This window comes from Cebidichthys violaceus, unplaced genomic scaffold (assembly GCF_023349555.1).
Source record: "Cebidichthys violaceus isolate CVI_PGR_0920_01 unplaced genomic scaffold, fCebVio1.0.p SCAF_66, whole genome shotgun sequence".
In the NCBI taxonomy this organism is placed as follows: Eukaryota; Metazoa; Chordata; class Actinopteri; order Perciformes; family Stichaeidae; genus Cebidichthys; species Cebidichthys violaceus.
Genome location: NW_027176883.1, coordinates 511,758 through 527,397, shown reverse-complemented (window position 1 = coordinate 527,397; position 15,640 = coordinate 511,758). Strand labels below are relative to the sequence as shown.

The 15,640-nt window shown below is 44.9% G+C and overlaps 1 protein-coding gene across 1 annotated transcript; it reads left to right on the top strand.

Annotated features, from left to right (window-relative positions):
• Window positions 1-10,798: 10,798 nt before the first annotated feature.
• rtn4rl2a (reticulon 4 receptor-like 2 a) lies at window positions 10,799-13,769 on the top strand. The gene is made up of 4 exons (XM_068734714.1): window positions 10,799-10,937; window positions 11,446-11,672; window positions 11,845-12,078; window positions 12,277-13,769. Exons 1-4 carry the CDS (start codon window positions 10,880-10,882, stop codon window positions 13,135-13,137), a joined length of 1,380 nt encoding a protein of 459 aa, XP_068590815.1. The 5' UTR covers window positions 10,799-10,879; the 3' UTR covers window positions 13,138-13,769.
• Window positions 13,770-15,640: the final 1,871 nt, after the last annotated feature.

Here is a 15,640-nt window from a genome sequence, read left to right as displayed (position 1 = left end):
CACACACATACAGGCACACGAGCCGTGTGGCCAGCCCTGCCTCTGATGTCATTCTGTGAATTGGGACCATCTCTGCAGCAGGGCATTATGGGATAGCTTATAAGAGCTTAATGACTCCTTATATCTTCTGCTAAGTAATGGGAAGAGAGAGAGAGAGAGAGAGCGAGAGAGAGAGAGAGAGAGAGAGAGAGGGGGAGGGAGAGGGAGGGAGAGGGATGAACACACACACACACACACACACACACACACACACACACACACACACACACACACACACACACACTCTCACCCACACACATGTCTGCCCCAATCTCCACCTTCTAACTCCAATTCCCACGCTACACTTCTCACTCCATCTGGTGATTTAGCGGCTCCGACCGCCTAATTGGGTGCTCACCTGATTGGTCACACCGCCGCCGATAGGGATGGCCGTTGAAATGATGAAGTGTGTGCCGTCACGTTCATTGACAACTTATGCTTCCTGTCACATTTCTTCTCCCAGAAGGTCGAGGATGCTCCGATTCAAAATAGATTTTTATGTAACTCTGATTTTTAATTTCTGCGAAGAGAGGATGTACAATTCACAATGGAAGCCTGTTGGGGCAATTCTTCGATTGGAAAAATATAGGAACGATATCTTCAGTCTATAAGGCTGTGAAGATCATCAGGGCCTAATAGTCTAATTCTCCTGAGAGCTGCTTTATGGAGGATCAAATCTGACAAATAAATAAACATCTAAATAGAAGAGAAGTGAATTCAATTAAAGGGAATGAATGAATAAAATGGAAAAGTTGATCAAATGAAACACAAAGAAACTTAATATTATCTCTCATTGTCATCTCTAGACTTATTTCCTTTAAGATTAGTTTTTTCACATAGGCTGCCACGAAGGGGAATGTATCCTTGACCTGTGAAAGAAAAAAATAAATAAAATGGAACAAATATGACAATAAATAAATCCGTACATGTCTTGTTTGTTGTACACCAGTAGTCGCTTCATCGTCAATTCTCGTAAACAAGACTTTTTAATTGCATTTTTAACCAAAACTGAAATATGCCATTCTCTCATTCACAAGTTAAAAAAAAAAACGATCTGTGAATCAGGCAAAAGTTTTAAGTTTTTACCTTGATTTAGTCACTAAAACCGCTCTAAACGTTACGTACATGAGTAAACGTGACAGCTGAAAATATTAAATATTAAAGTATTAATAACTAAATTATTAAACAGTTACTTTCATATTTGAATGAGCATCAATTTCAGCGTCTATTTAAAAAAAATGTACTGGTCAGTTTATTTTTGATATTTATTTACTCAGTTATTATTATATTATTATTATTTTGTATTTGTTGTTTTTAAATTTAAAATATTTTGTATTTGTTTCTTTACTTTCCTTTATTTATGTTTTATTATTTAGTTTATGTCATTGTTACAAAGTCACTTTTAGTTCCCACTTAAGGCCGCTGTCATCGTCTTCCTTCCTGCAGCGTAACCGTTTCTCAGCAGGCCTAATGACTTCAGCCACAGTTACAGATGAAATAAGATCTCCCAGCAGATGATTCTCTGGATCGTTTATTGCTTTCAAAGTCACAGACTTTTGCCCGGCAATCGAAATGTGTCATCATCTGTGATATTTGAATAATACAGTCCTACGCGAGGCCTTATTAATCATTACAGTAATAATGTGATTGTGAGGTATAAGTTTAGAAACGGCTTGCACACGTATGTTGAGTGGGAGTGCACCGACAATTTTAGTCTTATTGTCTAATTATGAGTAATGTTAACTCATTACTGTAAGCTGGAGGGAAAAGGGGAACCGTGTCGGACCATATAGAGCAAGAACCGTTTATATTCCTTTCCTCCATGATTCTGTGCAGCTATACTTTCTGTCTGGATCCGTTCTGCAGTAACAGAAATGAACTATGCACAAACTAAGCTGCACACTATTTGCACTCCTTTTTCACACACACACACACACACACACACACACACACACACACACACACACACACACACACACACACACACACACACACACACACACACACACTCAAGCACATAAACACTTCAACCTGACAGTTGGTGTGCGTCACGCCGTGTTGATGCTCATTCAGTGCCTCTATGAAAAGTCTCAGGCTGACGGTTGAGTGATGTAAGATTGATATGTAACTCCTCTTCTTTCTGCTCAGACAAATCAGTGGGTGTGTTGAGCTTTCAAAGAGATGGATGGGGGTGGGGGGGGAGGGGAGGGGGGGGGGGGGGGGGGAGGGAAGAAGTGGGAATGCTGTTTTTTTTTTTTTTTTTTTTTTTTTTTTTGACTTGCTGTACATTACAGCAAGGGGGTTGGAAGTTTACTCGCCAGGTATTTCGGCAACGTGTGACAACTGACAAGTTTTAGGGAAGGTACCCGTTTAGCACCAAGGTAAAAATCAGGGACGATAACACGTCTGCCTCTCTCTCCATCTGTCTCACCATCTTTAACTTGGTCTTGCTCTTGTCTCCCTAACAAGGCCCCCTGTGCCTCTCTCTCTCTCTCTCTCTCTCTCTCTCTCTCTCTCTCTCCCTCTGTCTCTGCAGCCTAGGCCTTTTCCCTCTTTAGTTTACTGTGTCCGCATTACGTACCCATCTGCGTCACGCATGAGGCATGCCTGAGGGTTAAAAATAAAAGATGAAAGGGGAACAGACGGATGCAAGGAGAGAGGAGAGGGAGACTGATGACTAGGGGTGAGGATATGGAGGGGAAGAGGGGGGAGGACTGGCCTTAGAAGCAGCAGCCTGCGAAAGAGCAGCAACAAATCCATCCATTGATAGTTGTTTGTTAATAATGTATCTCCTCTCCGGTGCATCACCTATAAATGTGCTTCCAGCCACTGAATGCTTTCTGTCTTGTCTGTGTCTGTGTGTGTGTGTGTGTGTGTGTGTGTGTGTGTGTGTGTGTGTGTGTGTGTGTGTCGGCGGCTGATACGGATCCTAAGTGTCTCAATGCTGAATGAGTGAAGGTCATGGGCAGCTTCCACAATAATTGTTATTTTTGAAATTTCTGTCTTCACCGGGGACAGAATGATGACATAGAACCTCCTCAACTGGAAACGAGTGCGTGGAAGCTAAATCTGAGACACGTTTGAGAATTGAAGAGTTGAACTTTTTTAACTCCAAACACAACTTCTGTCACATTGTGTGTGTACAACCAGATGTAAGGCCTTATTATGGGAATGTGTGCTGTTATCCTAATTTGATTGAATCCACGTCTCACCCGTTCAAAGGCTTTTCACCGAACCTTTGGTTGTTTGGAACGGCTACACATACTTTTGCCTTTAGACTTGATCAGAAAACACAAAGGGCTTTGACACGCATATGCAAATTCAGGCGAATATATGTGGGGCCAACCACACACACACACACACACACACACACACACACACACACACACACACTTCTTTGCTATTGGTTGAGGCTGAGACTTTGCCATGCGATACAAATTTTGTGCACGTGTGTGACTGTGTCTACTACAAGGTTCCTACTGAACCCAGACTTGCTGTGTGTGTGTGTGTGTTTGATTTAATCAAATTTAGAATATGCAACATGTTAGCACGAATCTGAAATAACGATGGTGCTGAAACTATATTTTTGGCAGAAAGGGCCATAACATCCGAAAGCAGGACCCACTATAAAACCCTTACTATGATTTGTGGTTTAGAGATGCATATTCCCAAACAAAATTTAGTTCAATTTACACGGTAAATCTGGATTTTTTTCAGGGCCAGAGGCCTGGGGGCAGTTGGCCACTCGGTAGCGTCCTTTAGGCTTAACTTTAGGCTCTGTGGACGGGTCTGAAGTTTGTTAGTTTCCTCAGTAGCCAACAGTTACCCACATCTGTCTCACAGCTTGGCTATAAATGCCTGAATTTATATTTGGCAGCCTGGGTAATGTACAAGGTTGGTGATGAGTTTTCAGATGCCGGTGCTGTCAAAGACAAAAGCCAAAGTAGTTGGAGGTGACACTTCTACCTGCACTCTCTCCTAGTGGCGTTGTCTTGATTACAAGTCGTTTGTTTCATGTTAAACGTATTAAAACTGTGACCGTGATCAAGGAGAAGATGCTTTCCCCTTGATCCATATTTGAGAATGCAGTTTCTGTGTATGGGAACATCATTTTTGGGAGACAGGGTTAAATACAATAATACTTTAAATACTGTAAAACAATACAGCCATGATTGCCGTATCATTCTACGGAATAAAATGGAGGTTATTAAGATTTCCTGATGCGGAACGACAAGAACTGTCTGATTACTCAGAACTGTCAATCCTTACAGAAACTCAAATGTGGAATTATTAACCATTATAACCTCCCTGCAGTGGCTGTTGGGATCTGAGTCGAGGAAGTCCTCCCCTCTGATGCTGTCTGCGGAGCATGCGGCTCAATGCACACCACCTCCTCACGTGAGGATTGAGGTTTAACAGTCTATTATATTGTTCACAGACCTGTTATCATATTCCTTCTTAAAGTGTTAATGAGTAAATGTACGTGCAGGCGTGGATACATACGTAGACGCAGGTGAGACACGTACACATCGTATCTGCGGAGGGGATAATGACGAGAAGCGAGTCAGTGTGAGAAATCACACTGTGTGAGGAGCGGTAAAAGAATAAATCTATCAACTTGAATTGATCCACTTACAGAGTGCTTTGGCTCTGCTATGATCACGCCCGTAAAGCCTCAGATAAACAAAATCAAACAGATGGAGAGACAGACTGAGACGGAGAGGACGTTGAAGGAAATCAACGGATCAGAGGAGGGAACAACAGAAATGCTGTTCGATTCAACGTAGAAAATACGGTGCAAGCTGGCCGATTGTGATCCTCTTCGATCGGAGGATTAGTGATCAACAGCTCCCTGTTTTAAAAGCAAATTTTAAAATGACAAAGCTGCCAAGAAGGGACTGTGTAGAGTGTCTCTTGTGGGAGACGTTCACTGATAACATCAAGCTATTCTCTGGGGCAGAATGTTTGGATTTATGGCCAGAAATTGTGGTCGTCTGTTTCTCTAACACTTCCGGTCCCTCGTTTTTAATCAAAGCATCAGTTGTACTCTGTAGTGAGCAGTATTGTGTGTCTCCACTGAGACTGCTGTGATATGGCTTCAGACCCTTCAGACAGTCTGCATCTCCCATCTTCAAGATCAATAAAGACACAGCGTCTGCCCAGCGTAGTGGAGAAAAGGCGCCCCGTTGAGTTTTTCTGTAATCGAACAAAATGATGTTTTCATCCAATGCTACTCACTTAAAATGCATTGTCTGTGTCCCTTTGAGACCTGACAATCGCATCGAATGCATTACCTACGGGGGAAAACTAATATTTTCTACGGATTATTATTTCGCATTCACCTTTAATGGACAGTGACTGTAGAGATGCAGGGGGGACAATTGAAAAGACATGACCAGGTCCATGGCTGAAATCAAAACCCGGGGACATTGTCACTTTGTCATTGCTTCTGTAGCAACAGACACATGCATGCACTCACACTGGGGTCGTGGCATCAATTGTACACACAATGCTGTTGTTTCCAATTTCGAAAAATCCCAAAAATGTAATAAATAAATAATGGATTCTGCTATGCACCTGCCTGTAGATATTACTTTTGTTTATTTCCCCATGTTTTCAGGTCATATTCCGTTAGAAATTGTGCACCTTTTAAAGTGAGTGAGAGATCCGTACATTTATGGAGAGATGGAGAGATGGAGAGATGGAGAGAGAGAGAGAGAGAGAGAGAGAGAGAGTGCGGGGAAAAAAAAAAGAAGCTTTTTCGTGTTTTTGGAAACGTGCAAGAGCTGTGAGAGGACACTGAGCACATAAGCTACGGAAGATACGAGCGAGCGAGGGATGGAGTAGGAGGAGAAGGAGGGAGAGTGGACAATATTGATCTGAACACATGCAAACACATATGGCTGAGTGTTATACAATTCTTCTGCTGGTGATAAAAGAGGAGGACAGGAAGTTGCATTGACCAAAGAAAGCAGAGTGAGTTCAGCCAACTCTCACTGTTGTTGAAAGGCTTTTACAGCAGAACGCACCTTTTTCATAGAACACGTCGCGATGCAGAGAGGTTATTAGCTTCATCGTGGGGAATCTGTATTATGTACAGAAAATTGCTTGGTTGTAAAGCTGTCTGTATTAATGTACAAAGATATGTTAACTGAGACAAACTAAACTACCTCCACAGCGGGTAGTACTCCATGATTAGCGCTGCTTTCAGATTAACCCCATGACGACACCATCTCCATCCGAAAGCCGCCGAAGACGTTCTGCACCGTTTTTTTTGTCATGTTCTGCAACAACTTTGCATCTATTCGGTATTTTTTTTTCTTCACCTTGTGGTCATCTGGGGAATAATTCAGTATCGTCTCGCTTAACGCCCCGCTGTTTGTTTCCATTGGTTGTTTTAGTCATGTGACACAGCCAGGTCATAGTTCAGGGATTCCAATCAGGAAATGCTTCAGTTGTTGCGTTGCATGGTCAGCTGCAGCTGCTGCTACCTCATCCTGTCCCTCCAAAACTCCACTTGTAAGTCACATTTACACCAATCGATAACTAAGCAAACACATGTCATGTGAAGTATTCTGTTACGTTAAATTGAAATACTTTAATACCTTTAGTTTATCTACAGGTGAACTAGCTACGGTGTTTCCTTATAATGCCTGTTTGATACCTTTCCTTCCGCATTTATGTCGGTACTGATTCTATTCGTGTTTTAAAGCTGTTGAAGTTTATGCACATTATTTGCAAAATATGAAAGAGTATGAAAAGCTTCCTGTGTAAAATCCTGTGCGTCTTTAAAGACATCAGAGCACAATGCACAACGTGTGTGAGCAGGGGCGTCTGTAGGGGTCCAAAGATCTCTGCACAGTACTCTTCATGGGAACATTTATTTTATTTAGAAATCCTTGTAAAGCACAAAATGTTAAAGCGCTCATTAAAAAAAAAAAAACCATGAAAATAATAACACAAAAAGTGATGACCTCATCCCTAAATGTCTGTCGAGCATATTAGAAACTCAACAACTTGTTGCCTTATAAGAAGACGTGAACTAATTACAGTTCCCCTTCTCTTGCCATTGTTCTGCAGACTGTGTGTCAGCGTGTGGAAGAGAAAGCCTGCAGTATATGGTCGAGCGGAAGCGATGACGCCGAGGGACAGAGCGAATGAAAGACAATGGCAGAAAAGGGAGGGAGCGTACGAAGACAAAGAGAAAATGCGATGTAGGAGAGGGCGAGGTGAAGCTGAAGAAAAGCGCGAGCGTCTTTGCCGGGGACAATTGGACAGACTGTGAAAGACGCTGCGTGTGTGTGTGTGTGTGTGAGAGAAGTAGATGGGCCGTGCCGATGACAAATGTGTTTTCCCACGAAACAAAATGATGACAGCCCGGGTCACCTGGGTTTGCTTTGTCTCACTGGTTATGTGCGTGACACTACATACGCCGCCGTGTGCTGCACGCACGCCACACTGTCCGTACCTACACTGAGCCGTCCAACTTGTGCTTTGTGTTCACTAATGAGATGAACTCGCGCATCACGTAAAAGCCAGTCCCCCTCACCGAGTGACCTTATTACACCGACAGCACTCCAGGATATTAATAAAGAGACACAAATGTTTTCAAGCCAATGTGAATTGTGCAAAAGGGCGACTGCAGTTCAATAACGGCAAGATATTACCTTTCATTTAACAGCTTCATCACAGGCCAGAGAACAAAGGGATGCGTGTTGTTACCTTGGCAACAGACACACCTCTACTACGGCATCCCATCGCCCTTGCCGACACGCTGTCCGACCTGCTATCGCCGTTGACGGAGTTGATGTCGCGCGGGGAAAAGAATTTGCGCAGCCACACTCGTATCAGTGAATCCAGCAGGCTAATTTACATCGGCTGATTGAAAAGGCAATCAGTTTATCTCCGGTTGTCTCACAACACACACACACACACACACACACACAGAGAGAAAAATAACAACTCTGCGTGGTGGTTGGTGCAGTGACGCACTCCTCAGTTGGTAACTTACATTGAACCAAAGCCAGGCGAGGAGTGAATAAAGTGAGGGACGGCGGGACGCAGACAGAGGGACAGATAATGACAGACGTGCAGATGGACAGATGTGCAGGAGTGGGTGCGGCCCGGGGAAGTCTCCTTCTCTTCTTCTTCTGTGTGGGGATTACACAAACGCGACGTAGCGCCCATCACACTCATTGAGGAGACGGTGCCCACGCAGTACCGCAAACCTGCTGTGTGGGTGACTGGCACAGCACTGATTGACTGACACTCAGTGGTGGCATTTAGACAGAGTTGCGCCTCGGCAGGCAGGAATGCGAGCGCACACACTTGCACATGCAGCTGGTGCTGTGGGTGTGTGTGTGTGAAGGGGAGGCCTGAGAGGTTGGTTGGTCCCGGATGGCCAGTGGGCACCAAAAGCTCGTCCACAAGTCCAGATAAGGACAAAAGCAGGAGGTGTGAGGGAACAACAACACCGTGTAATGGATCCCCTCAATTACTCATTTGTTTATGATGGCTCAGTTGGCTTCATGCAAAAATGAAGCTTGTGTCTACATGTGTGTGTGTGTGTGAGACATGTGACTATTTCATCCCTTGTATACTCATCTGTTGAGCCGCCTGTGTGTTACAGTATTATGAATGGGAGCGCTACTGTCGTCTACCTCATTGTGACTCTCAAGCTGAGCAGCATTCCACATTTATTTTCAATGTCAGACATTAAAAAAAAAAGAAAAAAAAAGAAATATTATCCAAGGTGCACTATGCTATTTTTTCCTCTTCTCAGTGTTGCTCGTCTAATCTTAAACTAACTAAACGCTCTTAAGAAGCTGTGCCTAACGTTGAGAGGATATTTACAGCTCTCTACAGCTCCTTCTGTAGCTCTTGGCATAAGCAGTTCCTAAAGGAGCTCCTTTACGGAGCCTACGAGACTGAAGTGAGGACAATTAAGCAGAAGGAAGCAGGAGAGCAAACAAGTGCAAAACAAAGAGTACCATTTTAGAAAGCTGATGGCATCTTAAAAGCCTCCCCATGTCTCTTCAACTCATTATTTCTCAGAACGTATTCTATACTTCATTCTTCATTCTATGCTGTAGCTGCGGTCGCTCATGCTGGTCCTTTTTGCATTTTTTGTATGTATTTAGAGCAATACTGACGACGGGTCACTCGGATGAAAACATCTACACTATAATGCAATACAATACATTAGCCTTGCAAATAATACAGTCTTGGTTTGTTTATTAACTTTACATTTGGATTACTTTTATCCAAAGCGACTTATAATTCAGTATCTATCTACACACCGTAGACAGGAGCAATTTTTTGGGTTAAGTGTCTCGCTCAAGGACACATTGACATGAGACTAGTAGAGCAGGAGCCGGGGGATCGAACCGCCGACCCTCTGATTGAGAGGCGGCCCTGCTCTCCACTTAGCCACGGTCACCCATTAGCTCACACTTGAGGCTTTTCAGTGCTCTTGTATTGAACTAAAGTGTTTCTAATATTTTGTCCACCCTATTTACAATGATGGAGGAGCAGAAATAGAAATACGTGATGAAAGCGCCACGCCAAAACTGCACTTCAAATTGAAATATATAAGTCATAAAAGTGCAACTGTGGCACATTGTACAGGGGCTTCACTCAGTCCATTAAAGTAGACAACTTCAAATTGCATTCGGTCAACGAAGAGGCCAATGACAAAGTTGTATTTATCGCACTGCATCATTGTCACAATTGATGGTGTCCTGCTGTCTTACGGCTGGTGGTTTAACAGGAGCAAGGACAGCTTGAGGCACAGACGCACAGCGCAACAGACTTGAAGTGCTGTGCATCTGTTGTGCGTTGCTGTCTTTCTGCTTTCTGGCTTAATTACTAGCCTCTTTCCCCTCATTCATAAACCTAATTAACAAAAGGTGAACAGGTGCAATAAAACCAGAGAAATAAGCCTGCATTTGACAAGTCCCATTCAATCCTACAGATTTTGTTAAAAGTGATCCAAATCTAATTAAATAGTAAAAAAAAAAAAAAAGGTACATTTCCATCGAACCACTCTTGCCTTGTTTAGCCACTTATTTCTCATCATTAAATAAATCATCTCAGGAGCTATAATTGTACAAACAGCGTAACTGGACTATGTCGTATTTAACCTCCACAACAGAATACTACTCAATCACGGTTGCTTTGAATGACTCTCTTCTGGCACCGAATTTCCCAATGTTGACTCATAATTCGGGGGCATCCTGCTTTCCTGAGGCAGAACCATCTAGGCCCATTTTTCTGTATCTTTCTGTCTGCAGCGCGCCGGAAGCAGGCCATAACAGTCTCTGAGAGAGCCAGCCAGGAAACGAGCTGTGCGCTCATCTCTTACCCGTTCTCCGCTCCTCCACAGAGTCATCATTACCAGGCACCGTGCCTTGCCCCCCCCCCCCCCCCCCCCCTTCCTCACCCCTCCCTTCACTGTTTCTACTTTTACTCTCTCAACCTCCCTCCCTCTTGTTTCCTATGTGCGTCGAGCAAAGTCTCCTCCTCTCAGAGTCTGAGCGCACGTCTCCAACCAGTCTTTACGCGCGTACAAACTCTCCAAGAGAATCCCCCACGGTCGGCCCTCCCCTTTCCGTTTTCTTTTTACCGCCCTCATTCATTCATGACCCCGGATCGATGACGTAGGAGATTCCTCGGTGCCCACTGCCGTAGGCAATAACGGGATGCTTGAGTATATATGGGACACCGGTAGCCATCAACCGGCACACTCTCAGTCGCTCCGACTCGGGAACCAGGGCATCAGCGGAGATAGCAGGCTTTACTTTGCCCTCTTAGGCTAACTCGCTTTGGGCTTTGGTTCAGGATGGACACCTCTTCGATTTCTCGGAGCCGACGATGCTCCATCATGCGCAACTGCAAAAGTAAGTTTGCCTCTATATTCTTTGGTTTGGGATACATGGACGCAGACATAGATCTACTGTAATGCTGCTTTTTCATAACTTTTACAACAATTTCTAAGTTTTTAATCTAAGAAAGCTTGCTAAAGATAAATGTAACATCGAATATTGATACATAATTTTGATGAATGATACAAATTAGAAAGGAAAAAAATGTGCGACTTAAATTGTTTAATGTGAAATGTAATATAACAGGAACTTTGTATTAAAGCAAAGAAAGAGCTGCTAAGTTTTGACACTCGTGTGATTATGCTGTGCGTAAAGGTCGGTGCGTAATGCTTGAGTTATTGTAGAAACACACAGCTGTAAGTGTAGACAGTGGAGATTTAATTCCAACCGACAATACCAGTGCAGCAGGCTCACATGTTTACGGGTTTGCACTCAATATGCTCGTGTGATAAATGAAAACGGATGATTTCAGCACCAGACAGCTCCCGCTCACCTCCCTCCCTCTCTCCCTGCTCTCTTTCAGGCGGTCTCTCCCTCTGGCTGGTGGTGTGGCTGGTCCTCGGCAAGCCAAGTCCGGCATCGGCGTGCCCGCACCTGTGTGTGTGCTACCCGACGCCCATGACCGTGAGCTGCCAGGCGCAGAACTTCACCACCGTCCCGGTCGGAGTGCCCTATGAGTCGCAGCGTGTATTCCTCCAGAACAATCGGATCACGGAGCTTAGAGTTGGCTCTTTTGGTTTCGGGACTCAGGTAAGAGAGAGTGTGTGAAAACACGACTTTTGCTGGAAGGGAAGGGGAAATGTGTGACGCTTAAGTTGTAGGCATAGAAAAGTTTTATTTCATTTTGAAATGTTCCACATTTACATTTAATATCCACTAAGAAGAATAATCACCGTTCAAGTCATGTGTTTATTTGCTTTAGGTCCTGTGGCTGTTCGCCAACAACATCACGTGGATTGAGGGAGGGGCATTTAGTGAGCTGAGGGACTTGGAGGAGTTGGACTTGGGGGACAATCCCAGCCTCCACAGGCTGGAGGGGGGAGCCTTCCGCGGACTAGAGAAGCTCCAGAGCCTCCACATGCACCGCTGCCGACTTAATGCCCTGCCCCATGACATCTTCCACAAGCTGTACAGCCTGCAGTTCCTCTACCTGCAGGTAGGAGCGCTGGAGAGACATACAAAGCATGCTGATAACTCTGAAACACAGTTAGATACACACACACACACACTCACACGCACGATGAAACACGTGCAGCCACCCACACATACACACATCGTCCAGTTACCATTATTACAAATGATGTCTGTTCTTTTCATGCTAAACGCCCCTCCCTCCCTTCATTTTCTTCCTCAGGAGAATAATCTTCACTTCCTGCAGGACGACATCTTTTCTGACCTCATCAACCTGAGCCAGCTTTTCCTGCATGGCAACCGTATCCGCACCCTGTCAGAGAACGTGTTCCGCGGACTGGTCAACCTCGACCGCCTCCTCCTTCACGACAACCGCGTCAGGCAGGTGAACCGTCGCGCCTTTCGTGACCTCGGTCGCCTGACCATGCTCTTCCTCTTCAATAACTCCCTGGCTGAGCTGCCAAGCCAGGCCCTGAGGGACACTCAGGGCATCGAGTTCCTCCGCCTCAACGCCAACCCCTGGTCCTGCGGCTGCGAGGCCCGCGCCCTGTGGGAGTGGTTCCGCGAGGCCCGTGTCTCTTCGTCGGAGGTGATCTGCGCCTCTCCTTCCAACCGCCGTAACCAGGACCTCCGCTTCCTTCGCGAGATGGACTTCGCCCTCTGCCCCCTGCCGGACCCTGGCTCCATCGCCGGCTCCACCACCACCACCTTCAGCACCAAAACCCGCTGGTGGTTCCACAAGAACAAGCCCCAGTCATCAACGAAAGGTCTCTTTGAGAAATCCTCAGAAACCGTCAAAGCTGGTTTGTACGGGAAAGGCCCATCCACAACCACCTCAGTAGTCAAATACGAGTTGGGGGAGGAAGAGCTGGCGCTGCCCAAACTCGACGCGGAAGAGTACTGGGTAAACTACGGCAACGAGGACTCAGGTGTCACCCTGCGGTGCGTCGAGCTCGAGTGTCCACCTGACTTCGACCTGCCTCCCTCTTCCTCCTCTCCCTCATCCTCCTCGCCGTCTTTCTTCACACTACTAACCCTTTCTGTTTTCAGCCTCTGCCTCAACCTACACCTGCTATTCGGCTGAATTTAACTCTTGGTCCCGCATCCCTTCCTCTTCCAGCCTGTTTTAAAGGCTGCGAGGACACCTGTTAGACTCTACACCCCCTTTGCCCGCTTTGCTGTGAGCCATTCCTCAAGGCACAGCGAGGGAGATAGGGGGACGGTTAGATTCTGAATCTACCACCTACAGGGCTTAACACTTCTCCGGGCTGATGAGAGTTCTTCAGCTTAAGCTCATATATATCGACAATACTCTACAGGTATGGCTTTCTGTGTCTCACCTGTATGGTGTCACATTATAATTCCCTGCAATCAGGGCTACGAGGGCATCACTAATGTCAGTGCAATTTGATAGCAGTTGTGAATGATGTTGTCAATTTTGTCACTTCAACTTAGTTATAACTGCTATTGCTATTAGTGCATCCAATTAACTGGCTGCTAACGCAATTACTGTTAGAATCAGTGCTCAGTAATGACAATACTGTAACCACTTAAAGTGTCATGTAAATAGGTATGTATTTTTGTGATATTTGATATCTGTGGTCCACTACAATCACTTTCATCTTCATCCGGGAGACAAGGCTAGTGCTTCTACAGGACAGAGCACAGTGAGGGTTTACGATGAAACAGAGAGGAAAAGACGGTATGCTGGGAGGGAGGGAGGGAGGGAGGGAGGGAGGGAGAAGAAGAAGAAGAGCAATGCTGGAGGGATGCCGACGAAGAAGGAAGGATCTGAGCAAGGATAATGAAAGGGAGAGAAAAAGGAAAGGGTTGTTCTAAGAACTAGCGTTACAAAGAGGAAGAGAGAAAAAGAGGGAGGAGGGGGACAGTGTTCATGCAGCAATAAGAACAGAGGCAGTCAGAATACAGCGAGACGCTGTAAGGACAGTGCTGGCAGTAGAAGCAGCAACTTGCAGGAGATAAGTAATAAAACCACTCATCCGTGGTTGCCTGATCCATCCAACTCACACCACAGCGCCATTTTCTGTAAACGTGGTGTCGTTTGAGACAACCACAGGGAAAGAATGCTTCCTGTCAGGAAGCTGGAGATTTAGGGGTTTTTGGATGTCTTTCTGTGACATATTGATATACTGTGTAAAGATTGTTGATTTGGATGAAGATCTTGATAAAAAAAAATTCTCAGAACATCTCTTGAATCATGCTTTTCTTTGAAAAACTTACTAGAAACATTCGTGGTACAAAAACAACTTATAAACAAGAACACACCAAAAAGTAGCAGATTACCGCTGTGTGACCGAACCGTGAAAACTGAAAGGACCGGCCACATGGACCTGATGTCACAGTTAGAGGTGTTCACAATGCCTCTTGCTGCGATGAGTATCTGTTCTCGTGTGTCTGTAAGGATTCACAAGCTGGCGCCTCTGCAAAAGGCAAAATACGTCAGTAAGTTTGTCACTCGACTGACTCATCGGTGGGCGATGCCAGATGGACAGACGTGGTGGAAATTGGCTGATTTGTAAATACACTAAGAGAGCAATTAAAGAGTCTGGTGATTGTCGAAGCCGGAGGGAAACGGGAGACGAATTAAGACCGACGCACTGCCACGCAGACAGAACAATGGACTTTTGGGCTTAAAAGGCAAACCTAGCGGGGAATTAGTTAATGCTGAGACTGCAAAAATAATAATAGGAAACGTTCTGAGCGAGCGAGCGGCGGAAATAGTGTGGAAAAAAAAGAGAGGAGGGGGAAGTTACCAAATATAGGCATCCGCTCTCTCCTTCGGCAGCGGTTATTAATCTCTCCGTCTTCAAAGCGTGTGCCCACATCGCCTTTTAGGGAGCAAGACACAGTAGGGGTGCCGATGTATGGCAGCTCCTTTTTCTCTTTCTTCTTCTATATAAGCACGAAGTTCTCCCAAAAGCTTCCTCCATCACTCAAGGCCAGATATAGGATGGAAGGAGAGGATCCGTAGCTCCAACAGAGGTGACGACCGTAAGGCCGAGATGTAGTAGGAGTGAAAGAGTAGGAGGTAATGTTAAAGGTACACACACACACACACACACACACACACACACACACACACACACACACACACACACACACACACACACAGATCCACTCACAAAGCCAGTCAACCTTGCTTCAAGAGAAACAACCTCACCTCACACATTCTGATTTAGAGAGAAAAACGAGATTTGATGAGAGAAATATTCTGTGTCATCTCTCTGTTTAGTCTCTTGGTGAGTTGTATGGAGAAGGTCAAACTGAGCCCAGGTGCTCTTCAGCGGCCATGACAGTGAGGTCGCTGTCAGATGACCAAAGTGCCAGTTCTACCATTTGTTTCCTTGTTCAGTTCATGTTTTGTATCTGAGAAAGAAGTCATACAAATATAGGATAGATTGACTTATTTGTTATTTATTTTTTATTGTAAAAGAGAAAAAAAATGTCATTGACAAATGCAGCATTAAGAAAAAAATAAATTCATACTTGTTCATACAAATGTGTATTTGTAGCCGTTTCAGTCTGTCTTGGCGATTGTCCAGTGAAAGCAATCAAAGCACACACAC